Below are 23,989 nucleotides of genomic sequence, written 5' to 3'. Positions count from 1 at the left end.
TCTCTGTTTGAGCGTACGCTTAAACAAACGCCGGCGTAGATTCAGAGTTCGGTCGGCCTAACTCTTTGTGAATCTACCTATTGGGGCCTACTGACACCACTACTGCTCCCCCTTCGTACCCACATAATAAAAATGGTCAGCGCTGCAGATCCTTGGGTTCCCGGGGTCTGGGTGGTATGTAGAGAGTTGGTTGTGGGGAAAACCGCACGATATTTGTATTCTCTTCTGTATTAACTTGTGTGCCGTATAAAGTGCGTCTAATCAATAATGCAGACATTTCATTCAGCAGACGCTGAGAGTCAGGGACAGGATTTGAGAGGCTGATGATTATTCGGCGGTCCCGGGCTGCGGAGCTGCCATATTTGACATGGTAATGAGCTATCTTACATCTTCCTTCATTACAGCGCAGACTATTTTTAGAAGATATCATGGGGTGATGAATGGCTTTCTCATACACTTTGTGCTTCAGAGAGAGAGAGAGAGAGAGAGAGAGAGGCAGCTCTCCATGGCTCTCCACGGCTGGCCTTTTATTTATTTCCCGCACTCTCCCGCCTTTGACTCGCTCCCGGCTTTAGACGCGTGTGTTTTTTTTTTTTTTTTTTTTTATCCGGACGTGTTGTCAGTGTAGGTTTTGTGAAATGTTAAGGTACACGCTGATGCCTTTTGTCAGGTAACAGCGTGATGCTCACCGTCGGCAGCCGATTTGCGCTTGTAGCCCAAAATGACGGTACACATTCTGCCCTGTACTTTGAGGACGGCGATGACAGTGATGAGGAGCGATACCTCTCTAGGGCCGGAGAAGATGTTTTCTTCTCACAAAAGATCTGCTTTTTGAGGACGGCGGCGGCGGTACGTGACAGCAGCAACAGGCACCGCCAAGGCTTTGCACACGGTTTAAAGCGCCCCCCCCCCATCTCCAAAAATTAAAAGTCAGCAGCTACATATTCTGTAGCTGCTGACTTTTAATATAAGGAAACTTGCCTGTCCTGGGGGCGGATTCAGATAGAGATACCGGTCGTATCTATGCGCCTGATTCATAGAATCAGGTTCCGCATAGATCTCCCTAAGATCCGACAGGTGTAAGTGACTTACACCTTAGGATCTTAGGGCCAGATTCTGAGAGAACTACGTTGCGCCACGGCGGCGTAACATATCTGATTTACGTTACACCGCCGCAAGTTTACAGTGTAAGTGCCTGATTCACAAAGCTCTAACCTGTAAACTTGCGGCGGTGTAACGTAAATGCACTCGGCGCAAGCCCGCCTAATTCAAATAGGGCGGGCACCATTTAAATTAGGCGCGTTCCCGCGCCGAACGTACTGCGCATGCTCCGTCGGGAAAATTACCCGACGTGCATTGCGCTTAATGACATCGCAAGGACGTCATTGGTTTCGGCGTTAACGTAAATGGCGTCCAGCGCTATTCACGGACGACTTACGCAAACGACGGCCATATTTCGACGCGGGAACGACGGCCATACTTAACATTGGTTAGTCCACCTAGAGGGCATCCCTAGTTTTACGCGGCGTATCTCGATGGAAACGACGTAAAGTTAGAGCGACGGGTAAAGCGTACGTTCGTGAATCGCCGTAACTAGTGATTTGCATATTCGAGGCCGGCCGCAATGGAATCGCCACCTAGTGGCCGGCCTGGAATTGCATCCTAAGATCCGACGGTGTAATTCAATTACACCTGTTGGATCTTAGGGCTATCTATGCGTAACTGATTCTATGAATCAGCCGCATAGATACGACAAGCGTATCTCAGAGATACGACGGCGTATCAGGAGATACGCTGTCGTATCTCTGCTGTGAATCTGGCCCTTAGGCTGCAATTCCAGGCCGGCCACTAGGTTGCGTTTCGTTTTTTTTTTACGCGACGAATATGCAAATGAGGATTTCCTCCGATTCAGAAACGAACGACCGCCCCGCGCATTTTTTTTAACGCCGTTTGCGTTCGGCTTTTTCCGGCGTATAGTTACCCCTGCTATGTGAGGGGTATCATAAGTATGGCCGTCGTTCCCGCGCCGAGTTTTGAATTTTTTTTACGTTGTTGCGTAAGTCGTTCACCAATACGGATGGACGTAATTTACGTTCACGTCGAAACCAATGTCCTAGCGACGTCATTTAGAGCAATGCACGCTGGGAAATTTTACGGACGGCGTTTCCGTTCGAATTCCGCGTTGAGTATGCAAATTAGGTATGCAAATTAGGTAGTTACGGCGATCCACGAACGTATGTCCGGCCGGCGCATTTTTTTACGTCGTTTCCGTAAGGCTTTTTTCGGCGTATAGTTACCCCTGCTATATGAGGCGTACTCAATGTTAAGTATGGCCGTCGTTCCCTCGTAGAATTTTGAATTTTTGCATAACTCATACGGCTTTGCATAGAATGACGTCACCGTCGTAAGCATTGGCTTGTTCCGGGTTAATTTCGAGCATGCGCACTGGGACACCCCCACAGACGGCGCATGCGCAGTTGAAAAAAAAACGTAATTTACGTCGGGTCAAGACGTATTTACATAAAACACGCCCCCATCACATCCATTTGAATTGCGCGCCCTTATGCCGCCAAAGTTACACTACGCCGCCGTAACTTACGCCGCAAATTCTTTTAGGATAAGGAAATTACGCTGTAAGTTACGGTGGCGTAGTGTATCAGAGATACGCTACGCCGGCCGCAACAATGCGCCACGCTACGAGGATCTGGCCCTAGATCTGCTGTTTTACTTGTAATGCCAACGGCCACCACCAGATGGCGCCAGGTCACAGAAGGAAGCTCGGGACTTCACAAGGCCGCAAAGTCGCGGCCTCAATTTCCGGCCGCCACGATCGCGCGGCGGGGGAGGTGGGGGCGCACGGAGACACAGGATCCTATGCCTCCGTGCACTCCCCCGCCACGCGATCGTGGCGGGACCGCGATGGCCGGCAATTGAGGGCGCGGCCTTGTAGGCCGTAAAGCCGCGACATCAATTACCGGCGGGTGCGGGCGCCAGGTCACAATTTCGTGTCGCAATTGCGACCTGGCGCCCGGATTGTGTCGAGCCCTGCTATACAGTGTACTTACCTGCGCATCATTCCCCCAGATTTACAAACGGTTGACCCCTCCTCACCTTTGCAGGGCCGAGTAGCGCCTGCATTTTTTTCATACAGCGCTTTTGGATCCTCCGTTCTCTACTTGTACCAGTGAGAACATTTACACAGATCAGCATTCCTTCAACTATAAAGCAGCCCTGAGGACAGCCGTGTGCCCATCTCCCCGGCAATGCAATGATGTGCAGCCGATAAACCTGAAGATTGCTGTGACCCTCTTATGGCTGCGGGATGATATAACCGGCACATTAAAAAACAGTCGCTTGTGCATCAGAGGGGAAAACAGCATCTGCCCTCGAGCCACTGTCAGATCCGGAGTGATCGAGGAGATAATATCGGTTATATCTCTCTGCCCACTCCCAGGAAACCTCACCTCTAAAAGTTTAATATATCAGATAAATTATTTGATTAAAGTGGATTCAGCAGTAGTCTTATTTATCCAGGTGAAATAAACTGTTCTTAACCCCCGGACCATATTGCTGGTCAAAGACCAGAGCACTTTTTTGGCGATTCGGCACTGCGTCGCTTTAACTGACAATTGCGCGGTCGTGCGACGTGGCTCCCAAACAAAATTGGCGTCCTTTTTTCCCACAAATAGAGATTTATTTTGGTGGTATTTGATCACCTCTGCGGTTTTTAGTTTTTGCGCTATAAACAAAAATAGAGCGACAATTTTGAAAAAAATTCAATATTTTTTACTTTTTGCTATAATAAATATCCCCCAAAAATATATAAAAAAACATTTTTTTTCCCTCAGTTTAGGCCGATACGTATTCTTCTACATATTTTTCGTAAAAAAAATCGCAATAAGAGTTTATTGTTTGGTTTGCGCAAAAGTTATGGCTTTTACAAAATGGGTATTTTTATGGCATTTTTATTAATATTTTTTTTTTTTACTAGTAATGGCGGCGATCAGCTATTTTTTTTTCGGTACTGCGACTTTATGGCGGACACTTTTGACACATTTTTGGGACCATTGGCATTTTTATAGCGATCAGTGCTATAAAAATGCCACTGGCAGGAAAGGGGTTAACACTAGGGGGCGGGGGAGGGGTTAAGTATGTTCCCTGGGTGTGTTCTAACTGTAGGGGGGGTGGCCTCACTAGGGGAAATGACTGATCGCTGTTCATACATTGTATATACAGACGGTCAGGCATTTCTCCCCCTGACAGGACTGGGAGCTGTGTGTTTACACACACAGCTCCCGGTTCTCGCTCTGTAACGAGCGATCGCGGGTGCCCGGCGGCAATCGCAACGCGCGCGGGAGTCAGGAGCGAGCTGGGGATGACGTATAGCTACGTGCTCTCACCCAGCAGAGCCGACCTGCCGCTGTATAACTGCAGCGGCTGGTCGGCAAACAGTTAAGGTTAGGTTAGGGTTAGGGGTATTTATTATGCTGTCAGCCTGACGAAAGAAATGCTGATAACTGGAATTTCCTGTTTACTCTGGGCCAGATTCTCAGAAGAGATACGAAGGTGTATCTCAGGAAACACCGTCGTATCTCTGTTTTTGGCCCCGGGTATCTATGCGAGTGATTCCTAGAATCATTTTCGCATAGATACGGCGTAGATAAGTCACTTACACCGTCGGATCTTAGATGTAATTCGACGCCGGCCGCTAGGTGGCCTTTACGTTCAGTTCTCATTTGACTATGCAAATGAGCCTGATACGCCGATTCCCGAACGAATTTGCGCCGCATCGTTTCCGTCGTTTCCGTAAGCGTAAGGTTACCCCTGCTATATGAGGGGTAACCTTACGCCAGTCCGCCGTATGCCATGTTAAGTATGGCGTCGGGTCAGCGTTTTACTAAGTCGTTCGCGAATATGACTTTACGTCAATGACGCTCACGTCGGCGTCATTGACGTTTTCCGTCGTGAGCTGGAGCATGCGCACTGGGCTCTTTTTCCGCCCGGAGCATGCGCAGTTCGATCGGGGCGGGGGCGCGCTTAATTTGAATACAAGCCGCCCCCTTTGAATTACGCGGCCATACGCCGGGCCATTTACACTACGCCGCCGCAAATTACGGAGCAAGTGCTTGGAGAATTCGTCACTTGCTCCAGTAAGTTGCGGTGGCGTGGTGTAAATGGCTTACACTACGCCGCCGCCGATTCTATGAGAATCTGGCCCTCTGTGATCATCTGTGATTGGACACAGCTGATCACATGGTAAAGAACCTAGACCATAGTCTCTTTGCCGTGAACAGTGAAGCGCTGATGACGCAATGACGTCCTCCCAGAACGAGAGCAGTTAAAAAAAAAATCTCAAAAAGATGAGGACAGGCCTAATTTATAACGGTGTCTGCAATATAAATGGGCTGTATTGCTACATCAGCCAATCAGATTATCTTGTTCACTCCTAGTACAGGCCTGGCTTTTACAGCACAACACAGACAGTCCCTTTTTCAGTCCTTTCGGTGCTTGCAGTCTGTGCCTGAGCCGTATCGTTTTTTGTCATCCGAATTAGAATTTCCAGAGATAGTTTTTTTTGCTTTGATCCTAGACATGTCGCTTGTGTGCTTTGAAGAACGCTAATCCTTCGCACATATACTGTATATCGGTTTCTAAAACTCAACACAAATAATCCCGCTCTTTATAATGAGATTGTGTTCTTAGAAGTGGGTGTCAAACGTTGAGCGGCTTGTATATCAGTCAGTGGCGGCTGGTGCTCAAATTTTTTTGGGGGGGGGGGGGTGCAAGCGAAAAAGAAAAAAAAATTGCAGCCTCACTGTGCCCATCAAACGCAGCCACTGTGCCATCAATTGTCACCACTGTGCCATGCCATCAAACGCAGCCACTGTGCCATCAATTGTCACCATTGTGCCATGCCATCAAACGCAGCCACTGTGCCATCAATTGTCACCACTGTGCCATGCCATCAAACGCAGCCACTGTGCCATCAATTATCACCACTGTGCCATGCCATCAAACACAGCCACTGTGCCATCAATTGTCACCACTGTGCCATGCCATCAAATGCAGCCACTGTGCCATCAATTCGCACCACTGTGCCATGCCATCAAACGCAGCCACTGTGCCATCAATTATCACCACTGTGCCATGCCATCAAACGCAGCCACTGTGCCATCAATTGTCACCACTGTGCCATGCCATCAAACGCAGCCACTGTGCCATCAATTCGCACCACTGTGCCATGCCATCAAACGCAGCCACTGTGCCATCAATTCGCACCACTGTGCCATGCCATCAAACACAGCCACTGTGCCATCAATTGTCACCACTGTGCCATGCCATCAAACACAGCCACTGTGCCATCAATTATCACCACTGTGCCATGCCATCAAACGCAGCCACTGTGCCATCAATTATCACCACTGTGCCATGCCATCAAATGCAGTCACTGTGCCCATTGATGCTACTGTGCCCTTTGTCGCCTCTGTGCCCTGTAAAATGCACTTACCTTACTCCTTCCACGTCCCTCGATGTCCTCTTCTCCCGCCTTGGTGACTCTTCAGCCAATCAGGTTACCGATTACCAGAATCGGGGGAACCTGATTGGCTGAGATGGCCGTCAGTCTTATCCAAGGGACGCACCCCCATACGTTCCAAGGATAAGACATCCAGGAGCCGAGGGCTGGCTCTGATAGGCACTTCCGCACATCCAACCAGCTGCCGTTATAGACCAGCGGCAGCTGGCAACAATAACATACATTCATGCAATGCATGAATGTATGTTATTAGACCCAGTGGCGGGCGAGAGCCAGAGGGGGCGGCGCTCCAGCGCCCTCTATGGACGAACCGCCACTGATATCAGTCCTGTAGTTATGAAGAAGAGTCTGATCCTCCTGGCCTTCCCATCACCTCCTCAGATACCTCCAGCAACGTGTCGGCTCTGCACTTGACCCGGTCAGAGACCCACTATAGCAAATATATTGTATTTTTATCACTACTTGATGCCTGTAATGATAGAATTTACTATATCAGGCTTTCGCAACCTTTTTTTGCCCCAGAGGAACCTTTAAAGCGGGAGTTCCCCCGAAAAACTATTTTTAACATTAGATTGAGGCTCATTTTGTGAAGTGGAATCGGGTGTTTTTTTTTAAATCAAAGCCGTACTTACCATTTTAGAGATGCATCTTCTCCGCCGCTTCTGGGTATGGTCTTCGGGACTGGGCGTTCCTATTTGATTGACAGGTTTCCGACGGTCGCATACATCGCGTCACGAGTAGCCGAAAGAAGCCGAACGTCGGTGCGCCGACGTTCGGCTACTTTCGGAAAATCGTGACGCGATGTATGTGACCGTCGGAAGCCTGTCGGAAGCCTGTCAATCAAATAGGAACGCCCAGTCCTGCAGCCCATACCCGGAAGCGGCGGAGAAGATGCATCTCTAAAACGGTAAGTACTGCTTCGATTTAAGAAAAAACACCCGATTCCACTTGACAAAATGAGCTTCAATCTAATGTTAAAAATTAAGTTTTTGGGTGAACCTCCACTTTAAAATATTTTTCAGGCGACCCCCCGGCAACATTTTTTATACCTACAGCTGACAATACATTAGTATGAACAGTATGTTTTAAATTAATTCTCAAGAATGTATCAATAAACTTTGAACAGCTGTAGAGAAGAGATGGCTGTGGATAGGACAGCCATCAGGAATTTTGGGGCCCCTTACACAGCTACAGGTATGGCCCCCCCCCCCCCCCCCCCCCGCAAAGAAGCAGGGAGGGGTGCCACCGCGAATTGAGAAGCAGGTTTGGGAGCTGACAAAAAAAAAGGGGGATTCCCATCCAAGCCCCTTACAGGTATACTGACAAAAAATAGATAAAAACAGCTTCCCAAATCATTGGTGTCAGTGAGATTGTGGCCTCCAGGGGAGAATAGCCTCTTAATTTATTTTTTTCAGTGGGATCTGGGCCTCTGGGAGAGAACAGCTTCCCAAATCATTGGTGTCAGTGGGATTATGGCTCCCAGGAGAGAACAGCCTCCCAGTTCATTAAGGTTAGTGGGATCGTGGCCTCCAGGAGAGAACAGCCTCCCAAATCATTTGTGTCAGTGGGACTGCCCCCCCCCCCTCCCCCAGGAAAGAATTGCCCCCCAAATCTTTGGTGTCAGTGGAATAGCCAGGGCCGATCCTAGGCGCCACAGAGGTGGGGGCGCCGAAGCTCCAAAGTCTCCTGTCTGCCCCGCCCCCTCTGCGTGTGTCGGCTCTTCTACCATAGGCGGTGTGATGAGAGGCTTCTGGGTTGGCCGGAGCTGTTGCCACTCGTCCCGTGCACTCCCAGAAATGCTCTCCGAGTGCCACCCTCCAAGTAACCAAAGATGCCACGTATGCCCCGCCCCCTGTAATGTGCTTCTGCTCCCAGCCCGCCTGAGCTACACTGATCTATTGGACAAGTACTGATCTATGGGGACACCTGATGTGGGGGGCTCTGATGGGGTACACCTGCTGTGGGGGGGGGCTCTGCTGGGGGGCTCTGATGGGGGACACCTGCTGTGGGGGGTTTTGATGGGGGACATCTGCTGTAGGGGGCTCTGATGGGGACACCTGCTGGGGGGACTCTGATGGGGGACACTAATAAAGACTTCTTAGGGGAGCATCTCTGTGTTTGAGTCGTAGCCATAGAAACATTTGTAAAGGGGAGGAGTTAGTAAGACAACCACGCCCATGTGGGGGCACCAGAAATATTTCTGCACCCAGGCGTCTGTGACCCTAGGATCGGCCCTGGGAATAGCGGCCACCAGGGAAGAACATCTTCCCCAAATCATTGGTGTTAGTAGGATTGTGAGTCCCACAGCAAAATAGCCCCCCAAATTATAGGAATAAAAGACTCAAGGAATGAACACCCCTCCAGAATCATTGGTACCAATGATGGTACTTTACCTTAGGAGAGGAGCCGGCGCTGCCCAACCATGAAGACCGATGGTCTGGCGTGCTGCCCGCCAACGCCTCTTCTGAGGACATCTTTCTGTGAGCAGGCGCAGCAGCACCTCAACTATTTTAAAACCATCAGGTCCAGATGAATGATCAATCCGAGTAATTTTCGGGCCAGGGTACCTTCATTCATAAAGTTTTTGGCTTTTTCGGTGACCCAGTCCTATCCTAGTGTGGTGACAACCGAACCCGTCAGGAATCTGCGGCTCTGCAGGAGGAAGGTCGTGGCCCTCCCGTAGAACGGAGTGGAACACTTACTCAGATATAAAGGATCTCAGCTGGGAATCTCACTAATAATCTTTATGGAAATGGTTCAGTTTTCTTCTCTTTTTTTTTTTATTTTGAGCCGCGCTCTTGATATTGCTTGCGAAGTCTGACTGGCAATATCGCCGTTGTGTGGAGCGTTCTCCAGAATAAATTGCAAAGCCATCCATCCTTCCTTCAATTCTCATTTCCATCACTCTCCGCTATATTCCCTTTACAATATCAACGGAGAAGAAGGTACGGTTGGAGAGCTCGTAATTTACTAACCGCTGCTTTCTGATCATTGATCTTTGAATAAATTTTACGATCCAGTAACGCTCTGACTATTGAAATAGAGAAAACATATTACATTCAAGCATATATGAAGGGCATTCATTCCCGGCTTACGGGTAGATGAGAAAAATAGAGAATTAATAGGACAGAAAATAGAAATCGTATGAAAGATAAAACTTCACCGTCTCCCTTCTTATTTTTCATGAGGGAAAGAATGTTTTGTGAATGGAACTTACAGTATAGCAGAAGCGGCTACATAGAGGCCAGACTCTCTTATCTGGCTGCCTTTATCATCTCTCCTCCCTGTATGGCTCCACCCCAGGCCATCCCAGGAACTCTATATTAACCAGTTCACTGCAGGTCTGCTTTGCTGATTAACGTTGTTTGTTAGTATTGTGTTCCTGCTTGCCGTGTGCTATGTTATCTCTGTGTACCGATTTTGGCTTGTCTCCGACTACTCCTGTTTGCCTGTGACCCTGACCCTTGGCCTGTCCCTTGGTTATCCTCGTCTGCTTGTTGCCCGACCTCGGCTTACCCTTCACTATCTCTTTTGTCCTGAGTGGCTGCTTCCCCTCTCTCCCTACGGAGCGTGACCTAGGGGACTCTGGGGGCCGCAACCTGTATCCAGCGAAGGCCATCCTCACCACTAGAGGCTCTGGTGAATACCAGCTGGGTCTAAGGCCCTGTACACACGATCAGTCCAAACTGATGAAAACGGACTTAAGTTCAGTTTTATCGGTCCAAACCGACCGTGTGTGAGCCCCATCGGTCAGTTGTCCTTCGGTCCAGAACTTGCTTTAAAATTGGACCGATGGATGCCTGACCGACAGGTCAAAACCGATGGTTAGTACGCAAAAGCATCGGTTCCAAACCCGGGCATGCTCAGAATCAAGTCGACGCATGCTTGGAAGCATTGAACTTCATTTTTCTCTGCACGTCGTTGTGTTTTACGTCACCGCGTTGGACTCGATCGTTTTTTGAACTGATGGTATGTAGGCACATCAGACCATCAGTCAGCTTCATCGGTTAACCGATGAAACGGACCTTCAGTCCGTTTTCATCAGTTTGGACTGATCGTGTGTACAGGGTCTTGGACTCTGCGCCCTGGGGAATCTTGGGCTCAAGCTTCCTGTAGGATCCCTGTTTGTGCCCCAGTGAACCTCTCCTCCATAGCCACTCTGTGGTCCATCCGCAGCAGTCTGCTATAGGGTTCACTACCTTGTGGTGCACCCCTGACTTCAACGGGGTGCACTTGTCATCTGGCCACAGGTGACCTGACACTTCTCCTGTGATTTGAATGAAAAAGAGGCTGCAAACTTTGGCCAAGCACTGGACAGCTGGCTCCTGTCAGCCTTGACCTAAGAAATCTACAGTATCTCACATAAGTGAGTACACCCCTCACATTGTTGTAAATATTTTCTTCTATCTTTTCATGTGACAACACTGAAGAAACAACACTTTGCTACAATGTTGTGTAGTGAGTGTACAGCTTGTATAACAGTGTAAATTTTCTGTCCCTTCAAAATAACTCAACACACAGTCATTATTGAGTGAAAGTGAAAATGTCCAAATTGGGCCCAAAGTGTCAATATTTTGTGTGGCCCCCATCATTTTCCAGCACTGCCTCTTTCATGTCAGGTCACCTGAGTCCAGGTGACAGATGCACACCGTTGGGGTCAGGAGTGCACCGCTGTGATAGTGGACCCTACGGCTGACTGCTGCGGTTGGAACCCTGGGTGGTGCAGGAAGGCAGGTGCACTGGGGGCGCCAACACGGATCCCACAGGGAGCTAGAACGTAACATTCCCCAGGGCGCGGAGTCAGCGGGTGTTCACCAGAGCCTCTAGTGGTGAGGATGGACTTGGCTGCAGCTGACTCCAGGTCGTGGCCCCCCGGGGTCTCCCAGCTCACTCTCACGGAAGGTTAGAGGAGGATAAGCTAAAGGTCGGTGCGACAAGCAGACAAGGATAAACGGTGAACAAGCCAAAGGTCAAGGGTCGCAAGCAGACAGGGATGGTCGAGAACGCGCCAAAGGTCAGGGTCACAAGCAAGCGGAGATGGTCAGGAACACGCCAAGATCGGTAACTGAGAAAAACGTAGAGCACTTGGCAAACAGGAAACCAAACACACAATATGGCAGGGCAGGCTTGGAGAACACGGTGTTAAATAGCGGTTCCTGTTGAGGCTAGGGTGGAGCCACACTGAGGGAAGATTACTTAACCATGCAGGTGTGAGAGAGCAAGCCCTAAGGCTGATACAAGGTAAAGCCCTGTACACACGATCGGACCGATGGAACGTTTTCATCGGACAAACCGATCGTGTGTGGGCCCCGTCGGTTTGTTTTCCATCGGTGAAAAAAAATAGAACATGTTTTAAAATTCTTCTATGGATAACAAACTGATAGAAAAAAACGATCGTCTGTGTGGAAGTCGATCGGTCAAAAATCCACGCATGCTCAGAATCAAGTCGACGCATGCTCGGAAGCATTGAACTTAATTTTTCTGAGCACGTCGTAGTGTTTTAAGTCACCGCGTTGGACACGGTCGGATTTTTGACTGATGGTGTGTAGGCAAGACTGATGAAAGTCAGCTTCATCGGATATCCGACATAAAAATCCATCGGATTAGATTACATCAGATATCCGATCATGTGTACAGGGCTTAAGAGACAGACAGGTCATGAATGTATTACTGCAAGGTCATGACATTCCTTGCGCTCCCCTCATGCATTAAGGTGAAAAAACTCCTTGCCGTGTCTGGCCCCCAAGCCCCCCTGTTTTACTTACCTGAGCCCCATGTGCCAGTCCCCGCCGTCCTTCTCTCCTTGGAGTCCCGGCTTTGATTGGATAGATTGATAGCAACGCAGCCATTGGCTCCCGCTGCTGTCAATCAAGTCCAATGACATGGGCGCCGTGGGCAGGGCTGAGTCAAACATGCTGTTTTACTTGTAATGCCAACGGCCACCACCAGATGGCGCCGCGGCCTCAATTTCTGGCGATCGTGCGGCGGGGGAGGTGGGGGCGCTCAGAGACACAGGATCCTGTGCCTCCGTGCGCCCCCGCTGCACGATCGCGCCGGGCCCACGACGGGCCGGTAATTGAGTCCACGGCCTTGTAGGCCGCAAAGCCGTTGCCTCAATTTCCGGCGGGCGCCAGGTCACAATTTCTTGTCGCAATTGCGACCAGGCGCCCGGATATTGTCGAGCCCTGGGTTAATCACAGCACAGCCAGTTCACCGGCGTCACATGCGCCCCCTACCTAGAAGTGCAGGATCACATACCTAGTACATGATCTTACACGATCATTGGCAGGGTCCTCCTGATTGGCTTGTGCTGTAACGAATCACAGCACAGCCACGCCCCCTTACACAGAAGCGCCGAGGTACGGGATCCAACACAGAAGAGATGCTTTTCCGCCATATATACGGTCGTCAAGGGATTAACCACTTGCCGCCCGCCAATGACATATTGACGTCGGCAAAGTGGTTGTAGAATCCTGACTGGACGTCACATGACGTCCTCAGGATTCTGAGCCGCTGTGCGCCCCCGGGGGCGCGCATCGCGGCGATCGTTGTTGCAGGGTGTCAGTCTGACCCCCCGCAACACCGATCTCGGTAAAGAGTCTCTCACGGAGACTCTTTACCACGTGATCAGCCGTGTCCAACCACGGCTGATCACGATGTAAACAGGAAGAGCCGTTGATGGCTCTTCCTCACTCGCGTCTGGCTCTCCTGACAGGGGGGGTTCGCGCTGATTGTTTATCAAGCGCAGCCCCCCCTCGGATCGCCACATGGACCACCAGGGATGCCCACCAGGGAAGGGCAAAACAAAAAAGAACGGGGCAAAAAAAAGTAAAAAAAAAAAGTCTGAAAAAAAAAAAGTCTGGGAAAAAAAAAAAAGATGCAAAAAAAAAAAAGATGCCAATCAGTGCCGCCCCACAATGTCCATCAGTGCCGCCCCACAGTGTCCATCAGTGCCACCCCACAGTGCCCATCAGTGCCACCCCACAGTGCCCATCTGTGCCACCCATAAGTGCCACCCCACAGTGCCCATCTGTGCCGCCCATGAGTGCCCATCTGTGCCGCCTATGAGTGCCCATCAGTGCCGCCCATGAGTGCCCATCAGTGCCGCCCATGAGTGCCCATCAGTGCCGCCCATGAGTGCCCATGAGTGCCGCCTATGTGTGCCCATCAGTGCCGCATACCAGCGCCGCCAATCAATGCCACCTCATCTGTGCCCGTCAGTACTACCTCGTCGATGTCCATCAGTGCCATCTCATCTGTGCCCATCAGTGCCACCATATCAGTGCCCGTAATTGAAAGAGAAAACTTACTTATTTACAAAAAAATTACAGAAAAAAATAAAAACGTAATTTTTTTCAAAATTTTCGGCCTTTTTTTAGTTGTTGCGCAAAAAAAAAAAATCGCAGAGGCGATCAAATACCACCAAAAGAAAGCTCTATTTGTGGGTAAAAAAGGACGCCAATTTTGTTTGGGTACAGTGTAGCATGACCACGCAATTGCCATTCAAAGTGCGACAGTGCTGAAAGCTGAAAATTGTCTTGGGCGGGAAGGTACGTAAGTGCCCTGTATGGAAGTGGTTAAAATAGCTGATTGTAAGAGTAAAGTTCCGCTTTAAATTGCCGTAGCTCGGCTTTCAAATATATCAATATGATCAATTCTGTTAATTGCCATAAAATGTAATAAATGAAAGCGGGGTTATAGAAAATGGAATCTATAATTTTTTATAAATGTAACAATTAATTTTTCTATGTCATTTCCTTGTTTATGAAAAACCTTGCGGCATTCCCTGCAAACCCAACGTCAACAAACACGCTACATACATAGAGATTGATGTTAAATATAGAACATTTCATTTATATTTTTATTTAATATATATATATATATATATTTATGGCTGTAACGATTTTCTTTTTCCTGTAAAGTTCGTGTCGTTTCCTTGTTTCTGACAAAAACACCTTGCAGCATTCCCTGCAAAACCAAATATCAATAAACAGGCCTGTTTATTGTACATTTATATGGAAATTGGAAGCTTAAAGTACGTGTTTGCTGAGTACTCTGGGAAGGTCCGCTAAACTCTGGATGTTCTCATCCTTCTCAGATAAACAGACAGCTGGGCTTGAAAAATATAGGAACCAAAATAACCAGCTGATTTAATTATTTATAACACATAATAGAAGGAATTCAGTTAAATAAACAATTCAGCTCTCTCTCTCTCTCTCTCTCTCTTTCTCTCGACTCGGGGCGGAATTCTAGACAGAATGGGCCGCATGTCTAACTCCTCTAAAGGGACAGGGGCAGATCCTCAAAGATCTGCACCGGCGCAGAGTATCTGAGATACGCTACGCCGCCGTAACTTACCTGGCTTTGGTTTGAATCCAGAAAGAATTTGCGCCGTAAGTTACGGCGGTGTAGTGTATTTCTTGCGGCGGAATTTAAATGCGCCGAGTAGGGGGGCGTGTTTCATTTAAATGAAGCGCGTCCCCACGCCGAACGAACTGCGCATGCCCCGTCTGTCAAAACTCCCAGGCTGCATTGCTCCAAATGACGTTGACGTCGTGAACGTAAATGGCGTTCAGCCCCATTCACGGACGACTTAGGCAAACGACGTAAAATTTTCTAAATTAGACGCGGGAACGACGGCCATACTTAACATTGAGTACGCCACCAGATAGCAGCTTTAACTATACGCCGGAAAAAGCCGAACGGAAACGACGTAAAAGAATGCGACGGCCGCTCGTACGTTTGTGGATCGTCGAAAAAAGCTAATTTGCATACTCGACGCGGATTACGACGTGAACGCCACCCAGCGGCCGGTGGAGAATTGCATCTTAGATCCGACGGCGTACTAAGGCGTACGCCCGTCGGATCTAACACAGATGCCGTCGTATCTTGTTTGGTGGATACCAAAACAAAGATACGACGCGCAAAATTTGAAATTACGCGGCGTATCAACAGATACGCTGGCGTAATTTCTTTGAGGATCTGCCCCATCGTCTATGGAGTTATTTTTGAACCACCTAAAGACTAATGCCTCGTACACACCATCGGTTTTCCCGGCGGTCAAAAGACTTTTGACTTTTTTTTACCTGTGTACACACTGCCAGGTTTTCCCGACAGGAAAAATGCCAGGAGAGCCTTGGTCGGGAAAACCGGCCGTGTGTATGCTCCCTCGCAGTGTTTCCCCATAGGAAAAATGCGAGAAAAAACAAGTTCTATTTTTTTTTCACCGCAGTTTTCCTGACGGGAAAACTGCTATGAAGCATACACACGGCCGTTTTTTCCGGCCAAAAGAAAACACGAGAAAAACCGATGGTGTGTACGAGGCATGAGACCTTTTCTAAAAATTATGCTTGGTTTTGGCAGCTGTATGGGGGGGGGGGGGGGGTAATTGCCACCTTTTCTTCAAGCCAAACCAGAACACTTTGGGTGCCCCAAGGAGAGTAAAAATGCGGTGCACTTAGCATGCTGCAACAAAATGTGGGTGTGGCCAAATTGATTTTGTTGATATCATCGCGGGCGCCAGGCATGCGCATCAGCACCGCAGTGATTCAGCGGGCACGCGCGCCCCCCAGTGGCCAGAGGAGCCGAGGACATCCATAGACGTCCTCCCGGCATTTGAGAACCACCTTGTGGCCGTCTTTTGCCAATGGCCCGGATACCAGGTGGTTAAAGCTCTCTGAACGCCAGTCAAAGCTCCTGTCACTAAATAAATGGTTAGCTTACAGTCCTGTTTACACTTGGTTTTGCTTGAGGTTTCGATGAGGCTTCAATGAGGCTTTGAGGAGAAGGTGGGTGGATTAGTGAGTATACCTGACTGGGAAGGTGGGTGGATTGGTGAGTTTACCTCGTTGGGAAGGTGGGTGGTTTGGTGAGTATACCTCGCTGGGAAGGTGGGTGGTTTGGTGAGTATACTTAGCCGGGAAGGTGGGTGGTTTGGTGAGTATACCTCGCTGGGAAGGTGGGTGGTTTGGTGAATATACCTCGCTGGGAAGGTGGGTGGTTTGGTGAGTATACCTCGCCGGGAAGGTGGGTGGTTTGGTGAGTATACCTCGCCGGGAAGGTGGGTGGTTTGGTGAGTATACCTCACCGGGAAGGTGGGTGGTTTGGTGAGTATACCTCACTGGGAAGGTGGGTGGTTTGGTGAGTATACCTGACTGGGAAGGTGGGTGGTTTGGTGAGTATACCTCACTGGGAAGGTGGGTGGTTTGGTGAGTATACCTCACTGGGAAGGTGGGTGGTTTGGTGAGTATACCTCACTGGGAAGGTGGGTGGTTTGGTGAGTATACCTCACTGAGAAGGTGGGTGGTTTGGTGAGTATACCTCGGTGGGAAGGTGGGTGGTTTGGTGAGTATACCTCACTGGGAAGGTGGGTGGTTTGGTGAGTATACCTCACTGAGAAGGTGGGTGGTTTGGTGAGTATACCTCACTGGGAAGGTGGGTGGTTTGGTGAGTATACCTCACTGGGAAGGTGGGTGGTTTGGTGAGTATACCTCACTGGGAAGGTGGGTGGTTTGGTGAGTATACCTCGATGGGAAGGTGGATGATCAGCAGACATTGTCACTTGCCCTGAATAAGCAGGTGGCAGTGTCTCTTTAAGTGTGGATTTAGCCATTCAGCACTCCTACTACACACACTTAGATCTGGCATTTGCAGTTTGCTTGGCAGGGACCAGAACCATCTGCTAAGTGTCCACAACACCCCCCCTCCCCCCTCCTCAAAAGCTCCATGTAGCACAATATGATCCTAATGCCTCTGAATTGTGGTTACACTGCAACATTCTGGAATGAAAAATAGCCGTCATGGACTCCTCAGATTCCCACAAACACATCAGAGGCTCCGAATGACATTTCCCTTCCGCAATCAAGACAGATTCTTCTTAGGGGCACAAAATTCATTCTGAGTGCAGCTGAGGCACATCGCCAACATACCTGACACACGCCAACATATCTGACACGTGCCAACATACCTGACACACACCAACATACCTGACACACACGCCAACATACCTGACACACACGCCAACATGCCTGACACACCACCAACATACCTGACACACACGCCAACATACCTGACACACACGCCAACATACCTGACACACGCCAACATACCTGACACACACGCCAACATACCTGACACACGCCAACATACCTGACACACACGCCAACATACCTGACACACGCCAACATACCTGACACACGCCAACATACCTGACACACGCAAACATACCTGACACACACGCCATCATTCCTGACACAGCGCCAACATACCTGACACACACGCCTGACACAGCGCCAACATACCTGACACTCGCCTACATACCTGACACACACGCCAACATACCTGACACAGCGCCAACATACCTGACACACCACCAACATACCTGACACACACGCCAACATACCTGACACACGCCAACATACCTGACACACCACCAACATACCCGACACAGCGCCAACATACCTGACACATCCCCAACATACCTGACACTCGCCAACATACCTGACACTCGCCAACATACCTGACACACACGGCAACATACCTGACACACCAACAACATACCCGACACACCACCAACATACCTGACACACACGCCAACATACCAGACACACGCTAACATACCTGACACACACGCCAACATACCTGACACACCACCAACATACCTGACACTCGCCAACATACCTGACACACACGGCAACATACCTGACACACCAACAACATACCCGACACACCACCAACATACCTGACACACACGCCAACATACCTGACACACCACTAACATACCTGACACACACGCCAACATACCAGACACACGCTAACATACCTGACACACACGCCAACATACCTGACACACACGCCAACATACCTGACACACCACCAACATACCTGACACACCACCAACATACCTGACACACCACCAACATACCTGACACACGCCAACATACCTGACACACAACTAACATACCTGACAAGCGCCAACATACCCGACACACCACCAACATACCTGACACACACGCCAATATACCTGACACACCACCAACATACCTGACACACAGGAACATACCTGACACAGCGCCAACATACCTGACACACCACCAACATACCTGACACACAGGAACATACCTGACACAGCGCCAACATACCTGACACGTGCCAACATACCCGACACACCACCAACATACCCGACACACCACCAACATACCTGACACTCGCCAACATACCTGACACACCACCAACATACCTGACACTCGCCAACATACCTGACACACACGGCAACATACCTGACACACCAACAACATACCCGACACACCACCAACATACCTGACACACCACTAACATACCTGACACACACGCCAACATACCTGACACACCACTAACATACCTGACACACCACCAACATATCTGACACACGCGCCAACATACCTGACACTCGCCAACATACCTGACACGTGCCAACATACCTGACACGTGCCAACATACCCGACACACCACCAACATACCTGACACACCACCAACATACCTGACACACACGCCAACATACCTGACACACCACCAACATACCTGACACACCACCAACATACCTGACACACCACCAACATACCTGACACACCACCAACATACCTGACACACGCCAACATACCTGACACACAACTAACATACCTGACAAGCGCCAACATACCCGACACACCACCAACATACCCAACACACCACCAACATACCTGACACACACGCCAATATACCTGACACACCACCAACATACCTGACACACAGGAACATACCTGACACAGCGCCAACATACCTGACACACCACCAACATACCTGACACACAGGAACATACCTGACACAGCGCCAACATACCTGACACGTGCCAACATACCTGACACACCACCAACATACCCGACACACCACCAACATACCTGACACACACGCCAACATACCTGACACATGCCAGCAAGAAATCTCCCTCCACTGAGTCTGGCTTCAGCCATTTTAACTGTGGGCAGCTGAAGCCTGTTCACTTCCTGGATTTACACAGACACACAGAGTCACACCTCCACCCTGCTGCTCTCATTGGCCCTCTTATGGCTCACCCCCCACCCCCTCCTTTCCTGGTAAACTCTCAGGAGAGAGAGAGAGAGAGCGCTGTGTATGATGTCATAAGCCTAGAATAATAACCAGACAAGAAACAGGAAGTGGGCTGTATAAGGGATTTACTGGCAGTAAAAAAAAATTTTTACTATCCAAAGTTATTACAACAACAAGGGCAGAAAATGTAATAGATGGAAAGAAGAAAAAATTACCAAAGTTTCACTTTAAGTAGGTGAAGGCTGGAAAGCATGTCAGGTCGTTTATCTCTGCCTATTTCAGCACCGCGGACAGCGATCACCATCAGACAAGAGAAGTAATCCCCTCCATCTGACAAGATTTGCACCAAGCCCCAGCATTCCACCTCATAGACAGTGGGGCAGATTCAGGTACCGCTGCGCACTTCTTACGGAGGCGCAGCGTCCCGTTTTTGCCCTGCGCCCCCGCAAATTATTTGCGCTACGCTTCATTCATGAAGCAGTAGCTCCGTAATTTGCGTGGGCGCTCCTCAAAAATGCCCGGCGTAAGGGCGCGTAACTTAAATGATCCCGTAGGGGGCGTGGATCATTTAAATTAGGCCCGTTTCCGCGCCGAACGTAGTGCGCATGCTCCGTCGGGAAACTTTCCCGATGTGCATTGCGGCAAATGACGTCGCAAGGACGTTATTTGCTTCAAAGTGAATCTGAATGGCGTCCAGCGCCATTCACGATTCACGTACGCAAACAACGTTAAATTAAAAATTTGCGACGCGGGAACGACGGGTATAGGTAGCATTGGCTGCCCCTGCTAATAGCAGGGGCAGCCTTACGCAAAAACCGACGTACGCAAACGACGTAAACTGCGTACGCAGGGCTCGCGTAGGGTTGTGAATCAGCGTTAGTATGCAATTTGCATACTATACGCTGACCACAACGGGAACGCCACCTAGCGGCCTGCGTAAGAATGCAGCCTAAGATATGACTGCATAAGGAGCCTTATGCCAGTCATTTCTTAGGCTGCAGTCGGCGTATCGAGGTTCCTGAATCAGGAGCATTCGATACGCCGGGGCAAGTAAGCAATTGCGCTGCGTAACTGTGGTTACGCAGACGCAATTGCTCTCTGAATCTGGGCCAATATTCGCCCGCCTGCATAAAAATTCGAGTGAATGGGGCAGATTCTGGTAGATTTGCGTAAAAATGCGGCTGCGTAACGTATCTCATTTACGTTACGCCGCCGAAAGTTTTACGGGCAAGTGCTTGATTCACAAAGCACTTGCCTGTAAAGTTGCGGCGGCGTAGCGTAAATCCGCCGGCGCAAGCCCGCCTAATTCAAATGATCCGGGTAGGGGGCGTGGATCATTTAAATTAGGCGCGTTCCCGCGCCGAACGTCCCTAAGATTTTGTGACGTGCATTGCGCGAAATGACGTCGCAAGGACGTCATTGGCTTCGACGTTAACGTAAATGGCGTCCAGCGCCATTCACGGACGACTTACGCAAACGACGTAAATTTTTACATTTCGACGCGGGAACGACGGCCATACTTAACATTGGTTGCCCCTCATATAGCAGGGGCAACTTTACGCGTCGCAAAAGATGTGGAAACGTCGTAACTTCACTGCGTCGACCGCGCGTACGTTCGGGAATTTCGCGTAAATAGCTAATTTGCACACTCGATCGGGAAAACGACGGAGGCGACACCTAGCGGCGGAAAAAAAAATTGCATTTAAGATCTGACAGCGTAAGAGCCTTACGCCTGTCGGATCTAATGGTTATCTATGCGTAACTGATTCTAAGAATCAGTCGCATAGATACGACGGGTCAGATTAGGACTTACGACGGCGCAAATGGCGTTGCGCCGTCGTAAGCCCTTTCAGAATCTGGGCCCATGTCGGCAGAGATTTTTTATGAGAATATTTTCTGGTAAAAAATTTACAGGGTGAAATGCCAAGATATGCGGCCTCACTGGACTGGGCTTTTTGTTTGCGGTAGGGCCGCGTATCTGTCTTGGTGCTGGGAGCGCGCCATACTTATGGCGCATCTCCCTGCCCAGAGGCTGCGGTCTCACTAAGAGCGTCGTGCTCGCACCCTCCCTTGGACTACAGGAGAGCCAGGACGCTCTCTACGTTGCAGATAGAGAAAGGAGCTGTGTGTATACCTCAGTGCAGTCCTCCTTCACTTACCTCATCCTTCCATTTTGCTTTTAAATGTCCTTATTTCTTCTGAGAAATCCTCACTTTCTGTTCTTTTGTCTGTAACTCCACACAGTAATGCAAGGCTTTTCTCCCTGGTGTGGAGTGTCGTGCTCGCCCCCCTTCCTTGGACTACGGGAGAGTCAGGACGCTCTCTATGTTGCAGATAGAGAAAGGAGCTGTGTGTTGGTGGGCGTCCTGCTTCCAGATTCCGATATGCCCCCTGCCTGCAGACCCCCACAACCACCGGCCAGGGTTGTGTGGAAGAGGCTCTTGTCCTTGAATTATTTTTTCCCATCATGGGTGTGAGTGGGGCCCCCATGTCAAGTTTTGCCTAAGGCCTCACAAAGCCTAGAGCCGCCTCTGCCTTGCTCCCTGCATGGGGAATCAGACACCGCCTCATCATTCTCATGTTTCATGAACCTAATAACAATGGGGTAGATTCACGTACCTTTTGCGGCGGCGTATCTCCAGATACGCCGCCGTAATTTGAAATCCGCGCCCGCGTATCGTTACGCCGAATCTCAAAGGCAGTTACGCTGAAAAAATAGGCTTCCTCCACTGACGTAACTTGATTGCGGCGGCGTAGAATTGTGTGCAATATCACTTTGGCCGCTAGGGGCGCTTCCGTTGTTGTCGGCGTATAATATGCTAATTTCCTAGATACGCCGATTCACAAACGTACGTGCGCCCGGCGTTCGTTTTTTACGTCGTTTGCGTTAAGGCTTTTTCGGCGTAAGGCTGCTCCTGCTATTACGAGGCGCAGCCAATGTTAAGTATGGACGTCGTTCCCGCTTCGAAATTTTAATTATTTACGTAGTTTGCGTAAGTCGTTCGCGAATAGGGCTGGACGTAATTTACGTTCACGTCGAAACCAATACGTCGTTACGCCGTACTTGGAAGCAATGCACACTGGGATATGTACACGGACGGCGCATGCGCCGTTCGTAAATCACGTCAATCACGTCAGGTCATCACATATTACCATAAAACACGCCCCCCCTTCCCCATTTGAATTACGCGCGCTTACGCCGGCCCCATTTACGCTACGCCGCCGCGACTTACGGAGCAAGTGCTTTGTGAATACTGCACTTGCTCCTGTAAGTTGCGGAGGCGTAGCGTAAATACACTACGCTGCGCCGCCGTAAATTATAGCGTAGCTACCTGAATCTACCCCAATGTTTGATGCTGATAAAGCTTAAATGGAAGGGTTTACAACCACTTTAATTTGTGAATCATTTTGGTTTGTGGACTCTTTTATGACTGTTGTACATTACGGAGGGTTCCCTATGTTGTGTTCCTTGCCCCCTGCATGGGGAATCAGACACCGCCTCATCATTCTCATGAACCCAATAACAATGTTTGATGCTGAAAAAGCGAAACCTGATTACAATATATGTGCAGCAAGCCTCCAGCGCGGCGATGGATGGATGTGCCCGTTGGGAGGTTGGGCGATATATTTCTGTTTGTCATCTCTGCAACCTTCTGCAATTCCTGGAAGTCTCTATCAGCGATAATAACCCTTTGTGTATCCAGCACAGGGAGGGAATGCAACAGAAGAGGAAAGAATGAGGATGGCTCTGCTCTGAGACCTGCGTGCCCATGACATTTTCCACAACAGAGTCCTCCTGGCACCCCCCCGAGGGCAATGTACATCTGGGCATACCACTCCCGCACAATGTGATTGTATAGTCAGGAAAAGGGTTAATGTTTCATGTGCTCCCGATCTGGGAGGGATGCTGATTACATAATTGTGACACTAACGAGGTTAATTGCTTCATAATTGTACACCAGTGAAATCCTTAACTGTCGATTATAACAGACTGGGCCGGCCGGGCGTTGATTGCCATTGTCAGCATGACAGCGGAGCAGCCGTCCTGCATCTCCAGTTCCTTATCAACGAGGTGAGCGGCACCTTTTTTTTTTTTTTTTGCGTTTAATGTTACAGAAATTCTTTGATGTGGGCCACACACACAGGTTACAACTGGATTGCAACAATCTTTCTTCACACAGAAATATTTGTGTAGTAACATTGTGTTAAATATATAATAAACAAAAACCTATAAAAAGCTAAACTGTTATCAAAACTTGTCTACCGTATTTGCCGGCGTAAAAGGCGACCCCCTAATTTTCCAGCTTAAATGACCCCCTTCCTACTAGTCATGCCTCGCCTCACTGTGCCATTACATGCCTCACTGTGCCA

At 49.4% G+C, this 23,989-nt stretch overlaps 1 protein-coding gene across 7 annotated transcripts in view; it reads left to right on the top strand.

The window, feature by feature from the left end:
* STXBP5L (syntaxin binding protein 5 like) overlaps window positions 1–23,989 on the top strand; it is a 413,558-nt gene that overhangs the window by 122,932 nt on the left and 266,637 nt on the right. For all 7 annotated transcript variants that reach the window (XM_040339197.1, XM_040339195.1, XM_040339193.1 and 4 more), the window contains exon 3: window positions 23,609–23,690. In XM_040339197.1, coding sequence (XP_040195131.1) covers window positions 23,609–23,690 — 82 coding nt within the window. The remainder of the gene's footprint in view (window positions 1–23,608; window positions 23,691–23,989) is intronic.

Source organism: Rana temporaria, chromosome 2 (assembly GCF_905171775.1).
Source record: "Rana temporaria chromosome 2, aRanTem1.1, whole genome shotgun sequence".
In the NCBI taxonomy this organism is placed as follows: Eukaryota; Metazoa; Chordata; class Amphibia; order Anura; family Ranidae; genus Rana; species Rana temporaria.
Note: the sequence above shows the minus strand (reverse complement) of the source record. Positions and strands in the feature narration are given on the sequence as shown.